The 23,147-nt window shown below is 49.1% G+C and overlaps 2 protein-coding genes across 5 annotated transcripts in view; one reads left to right on the forward strand and one right to left on the reverse strand.

Moving 5' to 3' along the window:
* ube2f (ubiquitin-conjugating enzyme E2F (putative)) overlaps nucleotides 1–23,147 on the reverse strand; it is a 160,195-nt gene that overhangs the window by 111,084 nt on the left and 25,964 nt on the right. For all 4 annotated transcript variants that reach the window (XM_070876096.1, XM_070876094.1, XM_070876095.1 and 1 more), the window contains exon 2: nucleotides 8,556–8,585. In XM_070876096.1, coding sequence (XP_070732197.1) covers nucleotides 8,556–8,585 — 30 coding nt within the window. The remainder of the gene's footprint in view (nucleotides 1–8,555; nucleotides 8,586–23,147) is intronic.
* Nucleotides 1–23,147, forward strand: part of orc2 (origin recognition complex, subunit 2) — a 309,274-nt gene that overhangs the window by 9,262 nt on the left and 276,865 nt on the right. The window lies entirely within an intron of this gene.

Consider the following 23,147-nt stretch of genomic DNA (forward strand, 5'->3'; position numbering starts at 1 on the left):
GGGTATGTGTTACAACAGACTAACGAATCGGGGACCTCGCAACCGGTCGCTTATGCGTCCAGGAGTTTGTCCAAGGCCGAAAGGGCCGACAGCATGATTGAAAAAGAGGCTCTGGCGTGCGTTTACGGGGTAAAAAAAAAATGCACCAGTACTTATTTGGCCTCAAGTTTGAGCTTGAAATTGACCACAAGCCGCTCATATTGCTGTTCTCTGACAGCAAAGGGATTAACACCAATGCCTCTGCCCGCATCCAAAGATGGGCACTCACGCTGTCGGCATACAACTATGTAATCCGCCAAAGACCGGGCACAGAGAACTGTGCAGATGCTCTCAGTCGGCTGCCACTGCCCACTACCGGGGTAGAAATGGCACAGCCAGCGGACTTGCTCATGGTTATGGAGGCATTCGAGAACGAAAAGTCCCCTGTTACGGCCCGCCAGATCAGGACCTGGACCAGCCAGGATCCTTTACTGTCCTTGATAAAAAATTGTGTCCTCCATGGGAGCTGGTCCAGTGTCTCAGCGGAGATGCAGGAGGCGATTAAGCCATTCCACAGGCGCAAAGACGAAATGTTCCTGCAGGCGGATTGTCTTTTGTGGGGCAATCGTGTGGTTTTGCCCAAGAAAGGCAGAGATACATTCATATGTGAACTGCACAGCACCCACCCAGGCATTGTAATGATGAAAGCTATAGCCAGATCCCATGTGTGCTGGCCAGGCATCGACTCAGATTTAGAGTCATACGTGCGCCAGTGCAACACTTGCTCTCAGCTGAGCAATGCACCCAGAGAGGCATCGCTAAGTTTGTGTTCGTGGCCCTCCAAACCGTGGTTGAGGATCCACGTCGGCTATGCGGGTCCATTTCTCGGCAAAAGGTTTTTGGTTGTCGTGGACGCTTACTCAAAATGGATTGAATGTGCGATAGTGTCTATACGCACGTCCATGGCCACTATTGAAAACCTACAAGCCAAGTTTGCCACGCACGGCTTGCCTGATGTCCTAGTCAGCGACAATGGGCCATGCTTCATCAGTGCTGAATTCAAGGAATTCATGACCCGCAATGGAATCAAACCTGTCACATCTGCCCCGTTCAAGCCTGCACCCAACGGCCAGGCAGAACGGGCAGTTCAGACCATCAAGCAAAGCTTGAAACATGTGTCGGAAGGCTCCCTGCAGACCCGACTGTCCCAAGTGCTGCTCAGCTACCACACCAGACCCCAGTGACTCACCGGGGTTCCCCCAGCCGAGCTGCTCATGAAAAGGGCATAAAAAACAAGGCACTCTCTTGTCCACCCTGACCTCCATGATCACGTGGAGAGCAAGCGGCATCAACAAAGTGTGTACCATGACCGTGCAAATTTGTCACGCGATATTGAGATCAATGATGCTGTGTTTGTGCTCAATTATGGACATGATCCCAAATGGCTCACTGGCACGGTCACAGCCAAAGAGGGGTGTACGGTGTTTCAGGTCAAATTGGCCAATGGACAAACGCACAGAAAACATTTGGACCAAATCAAATTGCGGTTCACCAACAGCTACGAACAACCCGAAGACGACACCACTAACTTTGACCCTCCAAACAAGTGGCAACCGACAGCACGGTTGACCATGAAGCCGAACTCACCATCCCCAGCAGCCCTGCAAGGCCGGCTGCCCAACAGCCCAGTGAAGAACTGACCAAACCACCCACACCCGCATTTGTACTGAGACGATCAACAAGGGAACGAAAAACCGCAGATCGTCTCACCTTGTAACTAAGTGTACTGTTGACTTCACAAGGGAGTGATGTTATGTATTTAACCCCTTGTAACCTGTATCACACTACCGCCAGAGGGCCTACCTGTTGGAGTCCCAAGGGATCCCAGCATCCCTTGGGAGTACGGTATATAAGCATGCCACCCACGAGGTACCTGCACTCTGGAGTCTTATTAAAGGAGCGAAGGTCACACTTGCTCATTGTACACAGTACTCAGTTTCATCCTTTATTATGAGCGTAACAAACCCCGCTTCCTTCTGCATTCACCCTAGAAACTTTCCCCCAAGTCACTCTCCATTGCACTTTCAAGCTAATAACGATGTAGCCTTTGGCCCATTCGTTCAGTACTATACTTCTGCAGCTGTGAATCTGCTCCCCCATTTCCAACCTTTGATGCCCTTGTCCCCAGTAAAGTCTGTAATCTCTCCCACCCTGGTCATTTCCACTGGTATGGCCTGCATCTTTGCTCCCTCAAGACCAAGGGACACAAACTTGACTGTATCTGGTGCACAACTGCTTTAGCCATTCATCGCCGGATCTGGCTGAACCACATCAAGCACCATCAGGCTCTTCTCTCTTCTACAAAAGTCATTCACTACTCCGGGATCATCCTGGAGAGCAAAGATAACCCCCAGCTTTTCTTCACTACCACCCATCTCCTTAAACCCCTCTTCCTTGTCCCCTCCATCCTCACTTCGAATAACAAATGCGAGGAGCTCATGGACTTCTTTGTCACAAAGATTGAGATCATCTGTCAGCTGCCTCTACTGCTTCTCCTACCCCTTGCCCACCAAGCCAAACTTCTTCCAAGGTTCCTCCAGCATTAGCCCTGAACCTGCATATTTCTCGAGTTTCTCTCTTATGTCTTCCCCATGCCCTGCCTAAGGTCATCTTGCCCATGAGATCCATTCCCACTAATCTGCTGACAACCCATTTCCTTTCCTAGCTCCCATGCTAGCCTTCACTGTAAATGGTTCCGTCTCTCCAGGTACTGTCCTCTTCCCTTTCAAAACCACCGTTATCACCCATGTTCCCTCTAATATTTTTGGGGGGGGTGCATGGCCCCGTTAACAGGCTGCACAGCTGATTCAAATTTCCGCGCATGCGGTGAGCCGACTCTGCGGGGCCTGCAGGCCTTTGTGCGGTCTAATAGTAACATTGGTCATCAACCCTCCCCTCAAATAACCCACCCTCCACTTCCTATGCCTTTGAGAACTAGCACCCTATATCCAACCTCCCTTTCTCCTCTTCACAGTCCTTGAATGTGTTGTTGCGTCCCAAATCCGTGCCCATCGTTTCCATAACTCTGTTTGAATCTGTCAAATCAGCCTTCCAGCCCCAAACTCAACCCCTAGAAACCCAGACCATAAACTCTCCCTTCCAATCTCACTCCGCATAAACCCAGACTACAATCTCATTCCCCATAAACCCAGACCCCCAATTTCATTCCCCATAAAACCAGACCCTTAATCTCACTCCCCCATAAACCCAGACCCCCAATCTCTCTCTCCCATATACCCAGACCCCCAATCTGACTCCCCCATAAACCCAGATCCCCAATTTCATTCCCCATAAACCCAGACTCCAATCTCACTCCCCCATAAACCCAGACCCCCAATTTCATTCCCCATAAAACCAGACCCCTAATCTCACTCCCCCATAAACCCAGACCCCCAATCTCACTCCCCCATATACCCAGACACCCAATCTCACTCCCCCAAAAACCCAGACCCCCAATTTCATTCCCCATAAACCCAGACTCCAATTTCATTCCCCATAAACCCAGACTCCAATCTCACTCCCCCATAATGGATGGTATGTTGCCTCCCTGGTGCAAGGCTCAAGGATGTCTCGGAGCGGCTGCAGAGCATTCTGGCGAGGGAGGGTGAACAACCAGTTGTTGTGGTACATGTAGGTACCAACGATATAGGTAAGAAGCAGGAAAAGGTCCTACAAGCTGAATTTAGGGAGCTAGGAGTTAAATTAAAAAGTAGGACCTCAAAGGTAGTAATCTCTGGATTGCTACCAGTGCCACGTGCTAATCAGAGTAGAGGGAGCAGGATAGTTAGAATAAATACGTGGCTTGAGCAGTGGTGCAAGAGGGAGGGATTCAAATTCCTGGGACATTGGAACCAGTTCTGGGGGAAGTGGGACCTGTACAAAAGGGAAGGTCTGCACTTGGGCAGGACTGGAACTGATGTCCTGGGGGTAACATTTGCTAATGCAGTTCGGAAGTGTTTAAACTAATATGGCAGGGGGATGGGGACCGATGCAGCGAGACAGGGCGAAGTAACATGGAGTCAGAAACAGATGGTAGAAAGGTAAACAGCAATAGTGGAAGGCCGAGTAAACAAAGGCAAGAAACAAAAAGGGCCACACTATATCATAATTCTAAAAGGACAAAGGGTGTTAAAAAAACAAGCCTAAAGGCTTTGTGTCTTAATGCAAGGTCTATCCGTAATAAGGTGGATGAATTAACTATGCAAATAGATGTTAACAGATATGATGTGATTGGGATTACAGAGACGTGGCTCCAGGATGATCAGGGCTGGAAACTCAACATCCAGGAAGGATAGAATAAAAGGAAAAGGAGGTGGTTAAAAAGGAGATTAATGCAATAGTTAGGAAGGACATTAGCTTGAATGATGTGGAATCTATATGGGTAGAGCTGCAGAACACCAAAGGGCAAAAAACTCCACCATATTATGGTCACTCTTCCCCAAGGGGCCTCACACAACGAGATTGCTAATTAATCCTCTCTCATTACACAACACCCAGTCTAAGATGGGAGTTGTGTACAGACCTCCAAACAGTAGTAGTGATGTTGGGGAGGGCATCAAACAGGAAATTAGGGTGCATGCAATACAGGTGTAGCAGTTATCATGGGTGACTTTAATATGCACATAGATTGGGCTAACCAAACTGGAAACAATACGGTGGAGGAGGATTTCCTAGAGTGCATAAGGGATGGTTTTCTAGACCAATATGTCGAGAAACCAACTAGGGGGGAGGCCATCTTAGACTGGGTGTTGTGTAATGAGAGAGGATTAATTAGCAATCTCGTTGTGTGAGGCCCCTTGGGGAAGAGTGACCATAATATGGTGGAATTCTACATTAGGATGGAGAATGAAACAGTTAATTCAGAGACCATGGTCCAGAACTTAAAGAAGGGTAACTTTGAAGATATGAGGCGTGAATTGGCTAGGATAGATTGGCGAATGATATTTAAGGGGTTGACAGTGGATGGGCAATGGCAGACATTTAGAGACCGCATGGATGAACTACAACAATTGTGCATCCCTGTCTGGCGTAAAAATAAAAAAGGGAAGGTGGCTCAACCGTGGCTATCAAGGGAAATCAGAAATAGTATTAATGCCAAGGAAGTGGCATACAAATTGGCCAGAAATAGCAACGAACCCGGGGACTGGGAGAAATTTAGAACTCAGCAGAGGAGGACAAAGGGTTTGATTAGGGCAGGGAAAATAGAGTACGAGAGGAAGTTTGCAGGGAACATTAAGACGGACTGCAAAAGCTTCTATAGATATGTAAAGAGAAAAAGGTTAGTAAAGACAAACGTAGGTCCCCTGCAGTCAGAATCAGGGGAAGTCATAACGGGGAACAAAGAAATGGCAGATCAATTGAACAAATACTTTGGTTCGGTATTCACTAAGGAGGACACAAACAACCTTCCGGATATAAAAGGGGTCAGAGGGTCTAGTAAGAAGGAGGAACTGAGGGAAATCCTTATTAGTCAGGAAATTGTGTTGGGGAAATTGATGGGATTGAAGGCCGATAAATCCCCAGGGCCTGATGATCTGCATCCCAGAGTACTTAAGGAGGTGGCCTTGGAAATAGCGGATGCATTGACAGTCATTTTCCAACATTCCATAGATTCTGGATCAGTTCCTATGGAGTGGAGGGTAGCCAATATAACCCCACTTTTTAAAAAAGGAGGGAGAGAGAAAACACTGACATCGATAGTGGGTAAAATGATGGAATCAATTATTAAGGATGTCATAGCAGCGCATTTGGAAAGAGGTGACATGATAGGTCCAAGTCAGCATGGATTTGTGAAAGGGAAATCATGCTTGACAAATCTTCTGGAATTTTTTGAGGATGTTTCCAGTAGAGTGGACAAGGGAGAACCAGTTGATGTGGTGTATTTGGACTTTCAGAAGGCTTTCGACAAAGTTAATGTGTAAAGTTAAAGCACATGGGATTGGGGGTAGTGTGCTGACGTGGATTGAGAACTGGTTGGCAGACAGGAAGCAAAGAGTAGGAGTAAATGGGTACTTTTCAGAATGGCAGGCAGTGACTAGTGGGGTACCGCAAGCTTCTGTGCTGGGGCCCCAGCTGTTTACATTGTACATTAATGATTTAGACGAGGGGATTAAATGTAGTATCTCCAAATTTGCGGATGACACTAAATTGGGTGGCAGTGTGAGCTGCGAGGAGGATGCTACGAGGCTGCAGAGTGACTTGGATAGGTTAGGTTAGTGGGCAAATACATGGCAGATGAAGTATATTGTGGATAAATGTGAGGTTATCTACTTTGGTGGTAAAAAGAGAGAGACAGAGTATTATCTGAATGGTGACAGATTAGGAAAAGGGGAGGTGCAACGATACCTGGGTGTCATGGTACATCAGTCATTGAAGGTTGGCATGCAGGTACAGCAGCGGTTAAGAAAGCAAATGGCATGTTGGTCTTCATAGGGAGGGGATTTGAGTACAGGGACAGGGAGGTGTTGCTACAGTTGTACAGGGCTTTGGTGAGGCCACACCTGGAGCATTGTGTACAGTTTTGGTCTCCTAACTTGAGGAAGGACATTCTTGATATTGAGGAAGTGCAGCGAAGATTCACCAGACTGATTCCCGGGATGGCGGGACTGACATATCAAGAAAGGCTGGATCAACTGGGCTTGTATTCACTGGAGTTCAAAAGAATGAGAGGGGATCTCATAGAAACGTTTAAAATTCTGACGGGTTTAGACAGGTTAGATGCAGGAAGAATGTTCCCAATGTTGGGGAAGTCCAGAACCAGGGGTCACAGTCTAAGGATAAGGGGTAAGCCATTTAGAACTGAGATGAGGAGAAACTTCTTCACCCAGAGAGTGGTGAACCTGTGGAATTCTCTACCACAGAAAGTTGTTGAGGCCAATTCATTAAATATATTCAAAAAGGAGTTAGATGTAGTCCTTACTACTAGGGGGATTCAAGGGGTATGGCGAGAAAGCAGGAATAGGGTACTGAAGTTGCATGTTCAGCCATGAACTCATTGAATGGTGGTGCAGGCTCGAAGGGCCTACTCCTGCACCTATTTTCTATGTTTCTATAAACCCAGACCCCCAATCTCACTCCCCATAAACCCAGATTCCAATCTCACTCCCTCATAAACCCAGACCCCAATCTCACTCCCCATAAACCCAGACCCCAAGCTCACTCCCCATAAACCCAGACCTCAATCTCACTCCTCATAAACCCAGACTCCAATCTCACTCCTTCATAAACCCAGACCCCCAATCTCTCTCCCCCATAAACCCAGACCCCAATCTCACTCCTCATAAACACAGACCCCAATCTCACTCCTCATAAACACAGACCCCAATCTCACTCCCCCATCTCACTCTCCCATAAACCCAGACCCCAATCTCACTCCCCATAAACCCAGACCCCAATCTCACTCCCTCGTAAACCCAGGCCCCAATCTCACTCCCCATAAACCCAGACCCCAATCTCACTCCTCATAAACACAGACCCCAATCTCACTCCTCATAAACACAGACCCCAATCTCACTCCTCATAAACACAGACCCCAATCTCACTCCCCCATCTCACTCTCCCATAAACCCAGACCCCAATCTCACTCCCCATAAACCCAGACCCCAATTTCACTCCCTCGTAAACCCAGGCCCCAATCTCACTCCCCATAAACCCAGACCCCAATCTCACTCCCCATAAACCCAGACTCCAATCTCACTCCTTCATAAACCCAGAGCCCAATCTCACTCCCCCATAAACCCAGTCCCCAATTTCATTCCCCATAAACCCAGACCCCAATCTCACTCCTCATAAACCCAGAGCCCAATCTCACTCCCCCATAAACCCAGAGCCCAATCTCACTCCCCCATAAACCCAGTCCCCAATTTCATTCCCCATAAACCCAGACTCCAATCTCACTCCCCATAAACCCAGACTCCAATCTCACTCCCCATAAACTCAGTCCCCAATTTCACTCCCCATAAACCCAGACCCCAATCTCATTCCCCATAAACCCAGACCCCTAATCTCACTCCACATAAACCCAGATCCCAATCTCACTCCACATAAACCCAGACCCCTATCTCATTCCTCATAAATCCAGACTCCAATCTCACTCCTCATAAACTCTGACCTCTATCTCACTCCCCAATCTCACTCCCCCATAAACCCAGACACCTATCCCACTCCCCAGAAACCCAGTGTTCAATCTCAATCGCCCCACTAACCTAGCCCCCAAACTCAACCCCAAAACCCGCCATCCAAAAACCCAGACCTAAACACACAACCCTACAAACCCTGCCAAAGCTCATACCGCAAAAACTCGCCCCACAAACTCACATACCTGTTAAAAATAGCCTAAATACTCAAACATCGTGGAGCATTTCCTAAACTAATGCTTCGTAACTGGTAGCCCTCAAAGCACTCTCCACAATATCTCTTCTGTCCAACAAAATGTTGTGCTTACTTAGCACCAAGAGCGTATTCTTAATATAACTTTAAAATAACAGTTATAAGGAATAAATAAATGTTTTACTTACTGGGTAGGTTTGCTTCAAGTTCTGCAACTTCTAGTGGAAGAGAGAGAGATACAGGATTAATATCCAGTTAAAATGAAATGACCCCAAATAATCTGATTACAGTTAGCAGCACAACTAACAACTAACAAGACATACATACTGTTTACCAATCTCTCTCAAGGTTTGGGCTACCCAGTTTAATTCTCAGCCAAATTTCTGTTCTTCGTCCCCTCCCATAGTTCTGAGGGCATCAGCCAGGTATCAGCCCCTGTCCTATTCTTGCCTGACCAGATACCAGCCCCTCTCCTCTGTCCCTGTCCTTGACCAGGCCAGGCACCAGCCCATCCTCTGTCCACCCCTTGCCCTGACCAGCTACCAGCACCTGTCCTCTGTCCCTGCCTTCGCCCAGGCCAGGTACCAGCCCCTGTCCCTGCCTTTGCCCTGATCAGGTACCAGCCCCTGTCATCTCTCCTTGCCTTCGCCCAGGCCAGGTACCAGCCCCTGTCTTTGCCCTGACCAGGTACCAGCCCCTGTCCCTGCCTTTGCCCTGACGACTAGCCTAAATACTCAAACATCGTGAAGCATTTCCTAAACCAATGCTTCGTAATTGGTAGCCCTCAAAGTACTCTCCACAATATCCCTTCTGTCCAACAAAATGTTGTGCTTATTTAGCACCAAGAGCGGGAACCAGCTCCTGTCATATGTGTCTGCCTTTGCCCAGGCACCAGTCCCTGTCTCTGCCTTTGCCCTGACCAGGTACCAGCCCTTGTCCTCTGTCCCCACCTTCGCCCAGGCCAGGTACCAGCCCATGTCCTCTGTCCCTGCCTTCGCCCAGGCACCAGCCCATGTCCTCTGTCCCTGCCTTCGCCCTGACCAGGTACCAAGCCCATGTCCTCTGTCCCCACCTTCGCCCAGGCCAGGTACCAGCCCATGTCCTCTGTCCCTGCCTTCGCCCAGGCCAGGTACCAGCCCATGTCCTCTGTCCCTGCCTTCGCCCTGACCAGGTACCAGCCCATGTCCTCTGTCCCCACCTTCGCCCAGGCCAGGTACCACCCCATGTCCTCTGTCCCCGCCTTCGCCCAGGCCAGGTATCAGCCCCTGTCCTCTGTCCCCACCTTCGCCCTGACCAGGTACCAGCCCATGTCCTCTGTCCCCACCTTCACCCAGGCCAGGTACCAGCCCATGTCCTCTGTCCCTGCCTTCGCCCAGGCACCAGCCCATGTCCTCTGTCCCCACCTTCGCCCAGGCCAGGTACCAGCCCATGTCCTCTGTCCCTGCCTTCGCCCTGACCAGGTACCAGCCCCTGTCCTCTATCCCCACCTTCGCCCTGACCTGGTACCAGCTACTGATCAGAGAAGCCAGCGTAAAATTAATGGAGGTTCAAAGCACAGAAAAGCAATTTGGCCCATCGAATGAGTCAGTCTCGTGCTTCAATCCAAAACTAATCCCACAACCCTTCCCCTCTCCACATAGCCCTGTATTTTCCAAGATATAATATTGAGCCAGATTTCCGCTAAAAGATACAATGGTCTCTACCTCAACCACCCATGGTAAAACATTCCATGCACCAACAACCCTGTAATGATTTTAATTTTCTTCATGGTTTCTTTCTCTTGTGTCTATGCCACTTTTTACAAAAGCTAAAATGTTGTTTCCCCTTTTTATGGCTTTATCTACTTGTTTTGTATTTAACCTCCTGGTCTCTCTGATCTCCCACACAGCCAGGCACCACTCTCAACTACAGTGAAAGTAATAGCTTGAAGCCCAGATGCAAAACAAAGCTGATAGCATAACAACAACTTGTATCTATATAGCGCCTTTAACATAGTAAAAGGTCACTTCACAGGAGTGTTATCAGATAACATTTGACATTAAGCAACATAAGGAGATATTGGGACAGGTGATCAAAAGCTTGGTCAAAGAGGTAGGTTTTAAGGACCGCACTAAGGGAGAGAGGTAGAGAGGCGGAGAGATTTAGGGAGTGAATTCCAGAGCATAGGGCCTTGACAGCTGAAGGCACGATTGACAATGGTGCAGTGATTAAAATCAGGGATGTGCAAGAGGCCAGAATTGGAGGAGCGCAGAGATCTCGGTGGGTTGTAGGGCTGGAGGAGGTTACAGAAATATGGAGGGGCAAGTCCAAGGAGGGATTTGAAAACAAGGATGAGAATTTTAAAATCGAGGCGTTGCTGGACTGGGATCCAATAGGTCAGTGAGCACAGGGTGATGGATGAACGGAAATTAAGTGCGCGTTAGGATACAGGCAGCAGAGCTTTGCATGAGCTTACAATTATGGAATGCTCAAGCTGGGAGACCGGCCAAAAAACAGTGGAATAGTCAAGTCTACAGGTAACAAAGGCATGGATGAGGGTTTCAGCAGCTGATGGGCTGAGGCAGGGCCGAAGACAGGTGATATTACATAGGTGAAAGTAGGCGGTCTTGGTGATGGTGAGGTCATGGAGTCAGAAGCTCAGTTCAGGGCCAAATAGAATACCAAGGTTCTGAACAGTCTGGTTCAGCCTCAGAAAGTGGCCAGTAGCTGCAGAATGGAGTTTGTAGCATGGACCAAAGACAATATTTAATTGGAGGAAATTTCTGCTCAACCAACATTGGATGTTGGACAAGCAGAGTGACAAATCCGAGGCATTGGAGGGGTCGTGAGAGGTAGTGGTGAAGTAGAGCTAGGTGTCACTGTCATGTGCAACCTGACCTTGTGTTTTTGGATAAAGGGGCAACATGTAGATGAGAAATAGGAGGGGGCCAAGGATAGATCCTTGGAGGAATCTAGAGGTAATGGTGTGGGAGGCGAGGCCATCACAGGTGATTCTCTGGTTACGACTGGATAGATAGGAGTCTATTGAGTGACTAAAGCTTCCTTCAGCAGGATGAGACACTGTAGGTACAGCCAGGCCTGGTTATTGTGAGCCTAGAACACAGGCACAGAATGAATCACCTTTTAACACACACTACTTAATAATTCACAGAAGGGCAGATCGGCAAACTCCCGATAAATGCTACTCAAAACTCCACTGACACTGATCTTTGGTCCAGCCCGTCCCCACTCCTCCTCTCCGGCCCGGTCACCTCTCTCAGCCTTTCCCAGCCCGTCCCCTCCCCTCCCCTCCTCACAGTCTGGCTTGCTCTAGCCCCTCCACTCCCCTCAGCCCGGCCCCCACCCTCCCCTCCACTCCCCACAATCTGGCCTGCCCCGGCCCCTCCACTCCCCACAATCTGGCCTGCCCCGTCCACTCCACTCCCCACAATCTGTCAACTCCACTCCACTCCACTCCCCACAATCTGGCCTGCCCCGGCCACTCCACTCCACTCCACTCGCCACAATCTGGCCTGCCCCGGCCCCTCCCCACAATCTGGCCTGCCCCAGCCCCTCCACTCCACTCCCCACAATCTGGCCTGTCCCGACCCCTCCACTCTCCTCTCCACAATCTGGCCTGTCCCGACCCCTCCACTCCCCACAATCTGGCCTGCCCCGACCCCTCCACTCCCCTCCCCACAATCTGGCCTGCCCGACCCCTCCACTCCCCCTCCCCACAATCTGGCCTGCCCCGACCCCTCCACTCCCCTCCTCTCCCCACAATCTGGCCTGCCCCGACCCCTCCCCTCCCCACAATCTGGCCTGTCCTGGCCCTTCCACTCCCCTCTCCTCCCCACAATCTGGCCTGCCCCGACCCCTCCACTTCCCTCCCCACAATCTGGCCTGCCCCGACCCCTCCACTACCCTCCCCACAATCTGGCCTGCCCCGACCCCTCCACTCCCCTCCCCACAATCTGGCCTGTCCCGGCCCTTCCACTCCCCTCCCCACAATCTGGCCTGTCCCGGCCCTTCCACTCCCCTCCACACAATCTGGCCTGTTCCGGCCCCACCCCTCCTCTCCTCTCCTCTCCTCTCCTCTCCCCTCAGCCTGGCCCGGCCCTTTCCCTCAGCCTGGTCCCTCCCTTTCCTTCCCTTCAACCTGGCCCGGCCCCTCTCCTGATGATAATCTACATCACTTCAACACTCTCCAGTCTGGGTAATACCCATTTAACCCAACTATTTCCGTTTAATTCAAGCTGCCATATTTCTTTTTACACTATATGCTTGACTTTTTAAAAAAAGCGTCCAGTGTGACATTGAAGTGGGGCTTTCGAGCTCTGATATAATTAAAGGGTTAATAATAGGTCTCGGGACTAAAAAGAGCTAAATAGACTTTTGTAGTGGTCAGTTTTCTAAGTTAACGGGCAGAAGAGATAACGCTAAGAATAACATGTCAGAATGATTAATTGTTGCCAGCTGTGGAACCTGAGGACAATTACAAATAGCCAAACTGTTGAACCACAGAAAGCCCAGAGAGGCAGTTAAACAGAGCAAGGGGTCAGAAGTAACATGTTGGAGAAACTCCATCTGGTATGAGACATAGGTGAATGATTGTGTGACATGAAAGGAACTGTGCACGCATAGACGGGCCATGCACGAGGCTGACATGCATCATTAAGCGCATAAATGATTGCTTGGAACTTTGCATCATCGGAGAAGCCTGGTTACAGACAGATGAGCAGGCAGTCTCCCCACCGGTGCAAAATAAAGACTACTTGAATCTTCAAATCAAACCCAGACCTGGTGTTGAGTTTTTATTTTAAATACTCCACTACAGACATCATGTCAAAACATTCTGAAAATCCATATAAACTTACATTGTTTGTGTTATGTACTGAATAAAAAGTCTGACCAGACCCGATACTGTGAGCTCAAAGTAGTGTGTGACCATAGTCCTTTATTGCAGGTCTCTAGAGTGCCTCTCCAGCCTGTGAGGCCTCCTTATGGACCTGTGCTCCCAAGGGATTGTGGGATCCCTTGGGACTCCTGGAGATGAGCCCTCTGGTGGTTAAATATTGTATTTACAGGTTTACATATATAACACTCCCCCACCCCCCCCCACCCCCCCCCCCCCATCCCCCAAAGTCAATAGTGTAACTATTTACAATTTGAGTCAATCTGGGGCCTTCCTTTTCCTGGTTGATTGTCTCGATGCAAATGCTGGTTTTGGTGAATCGCTTGTTGGGCCCTCGCTGCGCAGCTGGCCTTGCAGGGCTGCTGGGTGTGGTGAGTTCTGCTGGGCTGCTGCAGGTGATGGGTTCTGCTTCGTGGTCAACCGCTGAGTCGGTTGCCACTTGTGTGTGTGTTGGAGGTCAAAAAAGGTAGAGTCTATTGTGGGTTGTTCTGGATAGTCCGTGAATCAGAGTTTGGTTTGGTCCAAGTGTTTCCTCCAGGTGAGTCCATTTGAAAGTTTGACCAGAAATACCCTACTCCCCTCTTTGGCTACGACAGTGCCGGGAAGCCACTTGGGACCTTGTCCATAGTTGAACACAAATACAGGATCATTAAACACATTTGCGCGATCATATGTATTCTGTTGAAGCCTGCTCTCTACCTGTTCGTGTAGATCAGGGTGGACAAATGAGAGTCTTGTCTTTAGTGCCCTTTTCATGAGTTCAGCAGGGGGAACCCCAGTGAGCGAGTGGGGTCTTGTGCGGTAACTAAGCAGGACTCGCGATAGGCGAGTCTGCAGTGAGCCTTCAATTATCCTCTTCAAGCTCTGCTTGATTGTTAGCACTGCTCGCTTTGCCTGACCATTGGACGCTGGTTTGAACGGGGCCGAAGTGACATGTTTGATCTCAATGCGGGTTATGAACTCTTTGAACTCAGCACTGGTGAAGCACGGCCCATTGTCACTTACAAGGACATCAGGCAGGCCGTGCGTAGCAAACATGGCCCGCAGGCTTTCAATGGTGGCAGCGGATGTGCTTGCCGAATTATCTCACATTCAATTCATTTGGAATATGCATCTACAACCACAAGGAACATTTTTCCCAAGAATGGGCCTGCGTAGTCGACATGAACCCTGGACCACGGTTTTGAGGGCCAGGACCATAAACTTAGTGGCACCTCCCTGGGTGCATTGCTTAACTGGGAACATGTGTTACATTTGTGCACGCAGGACTCTAAGCCTGCATCGATACCAGGTCACCACACGTGGGATCTGGCTATCGCTTTCATCATTACAATGCCTGGGTGGCTACTATGGAGGTAACTAATGAAAGTGTCCCTGCCCTTTTTAGGCACCACTACCCGATTACCCCACGGGAGGCAGTCTGCCTGTATGGACATTTCATCTCTGCGCGCTGGTATGGCTTTATTTCTTCCTGCATCTCTAACGGGACACGAGACCAACTCACGTGGAGCACACGGTTTTTTTTATTAATGACAGTAAGGGGTCCTGGCTCGCCCAGGTTCTAATCTGTCGGGCGGTAAAAGGTGATTGTTCACTTTCGAATGCTTCCATTACCATAACTAAGTCTGCGGGCTGTGCCATCTCCACCCGTGGCGGGCAATGGCAGCCTACTGAGAGCATCGGCACAGTTTTCTGTGCCTGGCCTGTGGCAGATGGCGTAGTTGTATGTGGACAACGTGAGCGCCCATCTCTGGATGCGGGCCTTACCCCCTTGTTTATCCCTTTACTTTCAGAGAAGAGGGATATAAGTGGTTTATGGTCGGTTTCCAATTCAAATTTGAGCCCAAACAGATATTGATGTATTTTCTTTACCCCATAAACACATGCTAATGCTTCTTTTTCGATCATGCTGTAGGCCCTCTCAGCCTTAGACATGCATAAGCAACCAGTTGCAATAGCTTGTTGCAATACACACCCGACACATTATGACAACGCATAACATGCTAGCACCAAACGCTTATGTGGATCATACAATACAAGCAATTTGTTTGAGCAGAACAGTTTTCTAGCTTTCTCAAAGGCATTTTCTTAGCTTTTACCCCATACCCATTCATCTCCTTTACGCAGTGCAGTGGTTCTAACAGTGTGCTTAGACCCGGTAAAAAGTTACCAAAGTAGTTCAGGAGTCCAAGAAACGATTGCAGCTCCTTCACGTTCTGTGGTCTTGGTGCGTTCTTGATTGCCTCAGTCTTCGAATCGGTGGGCCTGATGCCGTCCGCCGCGATTCTTCTCCCCAGGTACTCCACTTCAGGTGCCAGGAAAACGCACTTCGAGCGTTTAAACCTGAGCCCCACACTATTAAGCCGACTAAGAACCTCCTCCAGGTTCTGCAGATGCTCGACGGTGTCCCGACCTGTAACCAAGATGTCATCCTGGAAGACCACGGTGCGCGGGACCGACTTCTGCTAGCTTTCCATGTTTGTCTGGAATATTGCCGTGGCTGATCGAATCCCAAACGGGCATCTGTTGTAAATGAAGAGACCTTTGTGCGTGTTGATGCAGGTGAGGCCCTTCGATGATTCGTCCAACTCCTGCATCATGTAGGCCGAGGTCAAGTCCAGCTTCTTGAACGTTTTTCCTCCCATCAGCGTCGCAAATAGGCCATCTGCCTTTGGTAGCGGGTACTGATCCTGCAGGGAGAAACAATTGATAGTTACTTTGTAATCGCCACAGATTCTGACGGTGCCATCTTCCTTGAGGACTGGAACAATCGGACTGGCCCACTCGTTGAATTCGATCGCCGAAATGATGCCCTCTCGTTGCTGCCGGTCCAGCTCGATCTCCACACTCTCTCTCATTACATATGGTACTGCTCTCGTCTTGTGATGGATGGGTCGTGCCCCCAGAATCAAGTAGATCTGCACTTTTGCTCCTTGGAACTTCCCGATGCCCGGTTCGAACAGCGAGGGGAACTTGTTTAAGACCTGGACACATTAAGTGTCGTTGACGGACGAGCATGCTCGGACGTCGTCCCAGTTCCAGCGTATCTTTCCCAGCCAGCTCCTGCCGAACAGCGTGGGGCCATCGGCCAGTACCACCCAGAGTGGTAATTTGTGCACCGCTCCATTGTAGGAGACCTTTACGGTGGCACTGCTAATCACAGGAATCAGTTCCTTTGTATAAGTTCTCAGTTTTGTACAAATTGGAGTCAGGACTGATCTTGAGGCTTTGCTGCACCACAGTTTATCGAAAGTCTTTTTGCTTATTTTGGACTGGCTCGTGCCCGTGACCAGCTCCACTGACACCGGGAGTCCATTTAATTCAACCTTCAGCATTATTGGGGGACACTTTGTGGTAAATGTGTGCATCCCATATACCTCTGCCTCCTTAGTCTGAGGCTCTGGTTCGTTGTGATCCACTATGGATCTGTCCTCCTCTGCAACATGATAGTTTGCAGGATTAGCAGCTCGCCTGCACATACATTGGAGGTGTCCCATTGTTCCACAGCCCTTGCAAATGTACCCTTTGAAGCGGCATGAATGAAAACGATGATTACCTCCGCAGCGCCAACAAGGTGTTAATGGCCTTGCATTCACCACCCTTGATGGTGGACTCTGAGGCATCTGCGGACTTGCAGCTGCAGGCATGTGAGTCCTGCCCTGTACGTTACGATTCGAAAACAACATTACTTTGTTTCCAGTACTTGCAACAGCACTCATGTGCTGAGAGATTTGTTTGGTATTGTCACTGGTGGCGATGAACATCTGGGCTATCGCGATGGCTTTACTCAAGGTTGGTGTCTCTACAGTCAAACGTTTGCGACGTATTACTTCATGGCCAATGCCAAGTACAAAGAAGTTCCTGAGCATGTGCTCCAAGTGTCCATCAAATTCGCAACGTCCTGCAAGGCACTACGTAGCTCGCCACTTCCTGGCCTTCAGACCTTTTGTACGTGTAAAACGAGTACCTCGCCATCAGAACGCTTTCCTTCGGGTTTAGATGCTCCCGGACCAGTGTGCACAAATCATCGTACGACTTCTCTGTGGGTTTCGCTGGAGCAAGCAGATTTTTCATGAGGCCATACGTTGGTGCCCCGCAAACGGTGAGGAGAATCGCCCTTCGTTTGGCAGTGTTCGCTTCTCCTTCCAGCTCGGTGGCCACGAAGTATTGGTCGAGTCGCTCCACGAAGGTTTCCCAATCATCTCCTCCGAAAATTTCTCCAGGATGCCCACGGTTCTCTGCATTGTTGCGTTGGGGTTCGTCATCTGTATCTCATCACCAGTTGTTATGTACTGAATAAAGAGTCTGACCAGATACTGTAAGCTCAAAGTACTGTGTGACCGTAGTCCTTTATTGCAGGTCTCCAGAGTGCCTCTCCAGCCTGTGAGGCCTCCTTGTGTACCTGTGCTTCCAAGGGATTGTGGGATCCCTTGGGACTCCAGGGGATGAGCCCTCTGGTGGTTAAACATTGTATTTACAGGTTTACATATATAACAGTTTGCATTATCTATCTGACTTCCCTCCATCCACAGCAGTACAACAGTAACTACACTCCAAAAGTACTTCACTGGCTGTAAAGCGCTTTGAGACATCCGGTGGTCATGAAAGGCGCTATATAAATCCAAGTCTTTCTTCTTTCTTAATAAATCTGTGCTGTCTCTCTGAATAACCCATGCAAATTAAATGCTCACTATTTTTATTTTGCATTATGGATTCTAAAAGTTTGCCCCCAGCTGACATTAGAGTAACTGGACCATAGTTACCTAGGACAGCCTTCACTCCCTTCTGGACACAACTGTTACTTCAGTAACTCTTCAGTCCCACAATTTGCATAATTATGGATTGATTTGTTTTCCTTTGCTATCCCTTCTGAAAATGTGATAACCAGGAATATATAGAATAATGGGCAATTAGGGTAAGTTACAAGCTGGATCTTAATCAAAGGGTTTGAATGGCTTATACACAAAATAATGGACAGCAGTGAGGTCAGGCTTGAATCGAATCGGCCATCATAAACCACGAGAAGTTTATTGTCTGACCCCCTACTCCTCTGGCACTTTCTCCTCCTTACTCACCTTACTCCACCCCTTTCACCTCTCATTTAAAATTCTCGTTCTCTACCACCTACCCAAGTACCGTAACATTTTTATCACAGATATTTTCACTGCTTCCCCACCCCCGCCGCCTCAGCCTCTGCACTGAGCGACTTCTCAGCCCCGATGATTTCAACCTCCATCTCAATTCACCATGCTCTCTCTCTGAATTCACTACCCTCCTATCCTCCTTTAATCTCTCCCTCCATGTAAACTCACCAATCCATATTCACAGCCATCCCCTTGACCTTGCTCCCTCTCGTGGCTTCGCTACTCCCATCATGTCAAATCGCAGGCAAGGCCATATCTGACCACTTACTTGTATCGCTTTCCATCCACATCCTCCCTTTCGCACCCCAAACGTACTTCCTTCTTTGTCTGCCCCTGGAAAAAAACTCTCTTCCCAACTCTCTTACAACTGCACTTATGAGCTCCCAACTGTCCAGCCTTTGGCCCTCCATTCATTGACATTTCTGCAGCCACCGATCTGCTTAACCACACCCTCACCATCTTTGATGCCCTAGTCCCTATTAAAACCATTACTCTCGCTCATCCTGGGCGCTCCCTCTGGTACGGCCCTCATCTTTGCTCCCTTAACTAGGCACAGACTTGAACGGATGTGGTGGACAATTGGTCTAGCCATTCACCGCCAGATCTGGCTGGATCACATAAAGCATTATCGGGTCCTACCCTTGTCTGCCAAAACTGCTCACTATTCCAGGATCATTCTGGAATGCAAAGATAGCCCACAGCTTCTATTCTCTACTGCAAACTGTCTTCTTAAACTCCTCTCCCCGTCTCCTCCACCCTCACCTCCAGCAACAATTGCAAGGAGTTCATGGACTTTTTTGTCTTTAAGATTTAGATCACCCGATCAGCTGCTTCTGCGCTTCCATTCATTCTCCTAGCCCACTGGGCCAAACTTCCTCCAAGGATCCCCCTACCCTAGCCCTGAACTCGCACCTTTCTCCAGTTTTTCTCCGATCTCCCATCATGACCTCTCCGAGCTCATCCTGTCCATGAGACCCTATTCCCATCAAACTGCTGACCACCCAACTTTCTGGCTCCATATTAGCTGACATTGTTAACGGTTCTATCGCCTCAGGTACTGTTCCCCCCCCCTCCTTCAAATCTGCCTTCATCACACCTCTCCTTAAAAAAAAAAACAACCCTTGACCCCCTCGCGTCCTTGCAAATTACCGCCCCATCGCCAACCTCCCTTTCCTCTCCAATGTGTTGTCATCTTCCAAATCCGTGCCCATCTTTCCAAGAACTTTCATCTCTGAATCCCTCCAATCCAGTTTCCGCACCTGCCACAGTACTGAAACAGCGCTCTTCAAAGTCACAAATGACATCTTTTGTGACTGTGACAAAGGTAAACGATCCCTCCTGGTCCTTCTCGATCTGTCTGCAGCCTTTGACATGTTGACCACTCCATCCTCCTCCAAGGCCTCTCCACCGTCGTCCAGCTGGGTGGGACTGCACTCGCCTGGTTTCATCCTTATCTATCTAATCGTAGCCAGAATATCACCTGCAATGGCTTCTCTTCCCACTCCCGCATCGTTAGCTCTGGTGGCACTCAAGGTTCTTTCCTTGGCCCCCTTCTATTTCTCATCTACATGCTGCCCCTTGGCGACATCAATCGAAAACACAGCGTCAGTTTCTACATGTACGCTGATGATACCCAGCTCTAAGTCTCCACTTCTTTTCTTGACCTCTCCACGGTCTCTAAACTGCTTGTCCGACATCCAGTACTGGATGAGCAGACATTTCCTCCAATTAAATCATCATCATAAGCAGTCCCATGGAATCGAGGAAGACCCGCCTCCACTCCCAAAATGGTTGGAGTCGTCCATGAGGGTCCTGACGCTCCAGGTCCAGAACGTCATGTTAGAGGAGTGGAAGGTGCTTTTGTGTGAGTTCTTTTAATGTGGGATGGTCGTTGCACACCGGCTACCACACGGGCTTAGCTGAGCAAGGTCTTGATCCAGTGGCAAGGGGGTCCAAGACTCCTGGAGACTAGGCACTGCGAAATGGGCCTAGTTGCCTACGGCGAGATGTTGGCCACAGGCTCGCCGCTGAGTAGCGCCCTTGATGGTAGGTGGTCCGAGGCTTGATTGGGGGCAGGCATTTGGAAGGTCAGTGACCCACTGGGGTTCAGAGTGGGAGGTCAGGGGGGGGTCACAGCTGTGGTACTCACCACGTGCTGAAGGAGAAGAGGCCAGGTCACCAGTGGGGAAGGAGAGGTCCAGCCGTCGCTGGCCAACCGTCGTCGTAGGAGAGGAGGACCCGGTCGCCACCTATGGTGAAGGAGAGGTTCAGCCATTGTCGAGGAGGTCTGGAGGAGAGGCCGATCGCCTTTGGAGGGGTGAAAGCCCGCCGTTGGGAAGACCGAAGCCATTGTCTTGTTCCCCGCCACAAACTCCATTCCCTAGCCACTGACTCCATCCGTCTCCCTAGCATTTGTCTGAGGCTAAAGCAGGCTGTTCTCAACCTTGGTGTCATATTTGACCCTGAAATGAGTTTCCGACCACATATCCGAGGCATAACTAAGGCCACCTATTTCCACCTCCGTAACATCGCCTGTCCCTGACCCGCATCAGCTCATCTGCTGCTGAAAACCTGATCTATGCCTTTGGTACCTCTAAACTGGACTATTCCAATGCACTCCTGGCTAGCCTCCTACATTCTACCTTATGTAAACTGGAGGTCATCAAAAACTTGGCCCGTGTCCTAATTTGCACTAAGTCCCGCTCACCCATCATCCCTGGGCTCGCTGACTTACACTGGCTCCTGGTTAAGCAACGCCTTGATTTTAAAATTCCCTCCATGGCTTCGTCCTTCCCTATCTCTGTAATCTCCTCCAGCCCCACACCCACACCGCCCGCCCCCCCCCCACCCACCCTCCGCCCTGTCTGAGATGTCTGCACTCCTTTAATTCTGCCCTCTTGAGCATCCTTGATTATAATTGCTCAACAATTGGTGGTCATGCCTTCAACTGCCTATGCCACATGCTCTAGAATTCTCTCCTTAAATCTCTCCGTCTCTCTTTCCTGCTTTAAGATGCTCCTTAAAACTTACCTCTTTGACCAAGCTTTTGGTCATCTGTCCTAATTTCTTATGTAGCTTGGTGTAAATTTTTTATCTTATAACACTCCTGTGAAGCGCTCTGGAACATTTTACTACGTTAAAGGCGCTATATAAATACAAGTTGCTGTTGTTACACCTCTTGCTTTAGTTCCTATAACATAGAAATTGTTAGATGAGAAAGACCAAGATCCTTCTACTATTCTGGTAGTCGCATTATACACTGATTATGGAGTTGTTGACTAATCATAGCAATCAATCTCTGTCAATTAATCCACAACAGACCCAGACATGAGGCAAGGACTATCCCGGTGGTGGAGAGCTTGAGAACCAAATTTCAACATAACTTGTTCCTCTGAAGCATGCTACACTTAAGACGTCATGACTCACATTGCTCATATATTGTATCCCAAAATGTTATTTTCTGAAATCTATCTAATTTACATTTGACTGAATCAACACTCTCTGCTTCCTCCGTTTCCCCGTGACATATCAACAGTTTCATTGCACGGTTCAAGACCAGGATATCTCACTGATGGTTTCAGTTGACAAGCATGAAATCCTGTAGCCAGGAAGTTGCATTGGGATATCAGATTTCATACACTAGGCACACAACTTTAGTTGTTACAGGTCAGCTCCAATCGCCAACACTCTGGGCACAATGATCTGTCACACTTGAAAGATATTTGTGCATGGTATTTCCAACGAAAGGGCAAGGGTAGACCAGTACATGAAGCGCAGCAATTAAAGAAATACAAGAGCAATCAGGATGGTTATCCTTAGTACAGCACACAGCACAAAATCCTATCAAAATCAGTTTTCCAAACCACTTTAAAAAGCAGACAAGAGATTGTAATTTTAATCAGATGACCCAACATGGTTTCAGCAGGAAAAAGCAAATCAAGAACTCTTTAAAGCACTTCCCACCACTCAAAGCCCAGGCCTGTTAACTGGTTCATCAAATGGATGGCATGGCACAGCACAGTATGCATGGTCAACTTGCAGGAAGCTCTACTTTCAGGTTGAGTAATTAAATAACACAGAATGCTTTCATGTACTCCCAGCCTGTGGCTGCCATGTTTCACTTCAATAATCTCCCTCACACGTAACAAAGCCACTCATCTCACCTTTTCACACTGGTCAGCGACTAAAGGTCCACATTTGAAACCATCTGAAAACCAAGATTGAAAAATACTCAGATCGTTTGCGTGTAGCCTACTAAAAGGAGTTGAGTTATTTGCTGAATGTGATGTGTAAGTAAGGGACTTGCCAATATGGGAATGAAAGCCATCATCATCATAGGCAGTCCCTCGGAATCGAGGAAGACTTGCTTCTACTCTTAGCATGGTCCACGTCCAGACCAACGTCCCCAGTATTGAAGCACTGACCACACTTGATCAGCTTCGCTGGGCAGGCCACATAGTTCGCATGCCAGACACGAGGCTCCCAAAGCAAGCGCTGTACTCGGAACTCGTCCATGGCAAACGAGCCAAAGGTGGGCAGAGGAAACGTTACAAGGACACTCTCAAAGCCTCCCTGATAAAGTGCGACATCCCCACTGACACCTGTGAGTCCCTGGCCAAAGACCACCCAAAGTGGAGGAAGTGCATCCGGGAGGGTGCTGAGTTCCTCGAGTTTCGTTGCCGAGAGCATGCAGAAATCAAGCGCAGACAGTGGAAGGAGCGTGCGGCAAATCAGACTCCCCG

The sequence above is a fragment of the Pristiophorus japonicus genome, chromosome 3, assembly GCF_044704955.1.
Source record: "Pristiophorus japonicus isolate sPriJap1 chromosome 3, sPriJap1.hap1, whole genome shotgun sequence".
Taxonomy (NCBI): Eukaryota; Metazoa; Chordata; class Chondrichthyes; family Pristiophoridae; genus Pristiophorus; species Pristiophorus japonicus.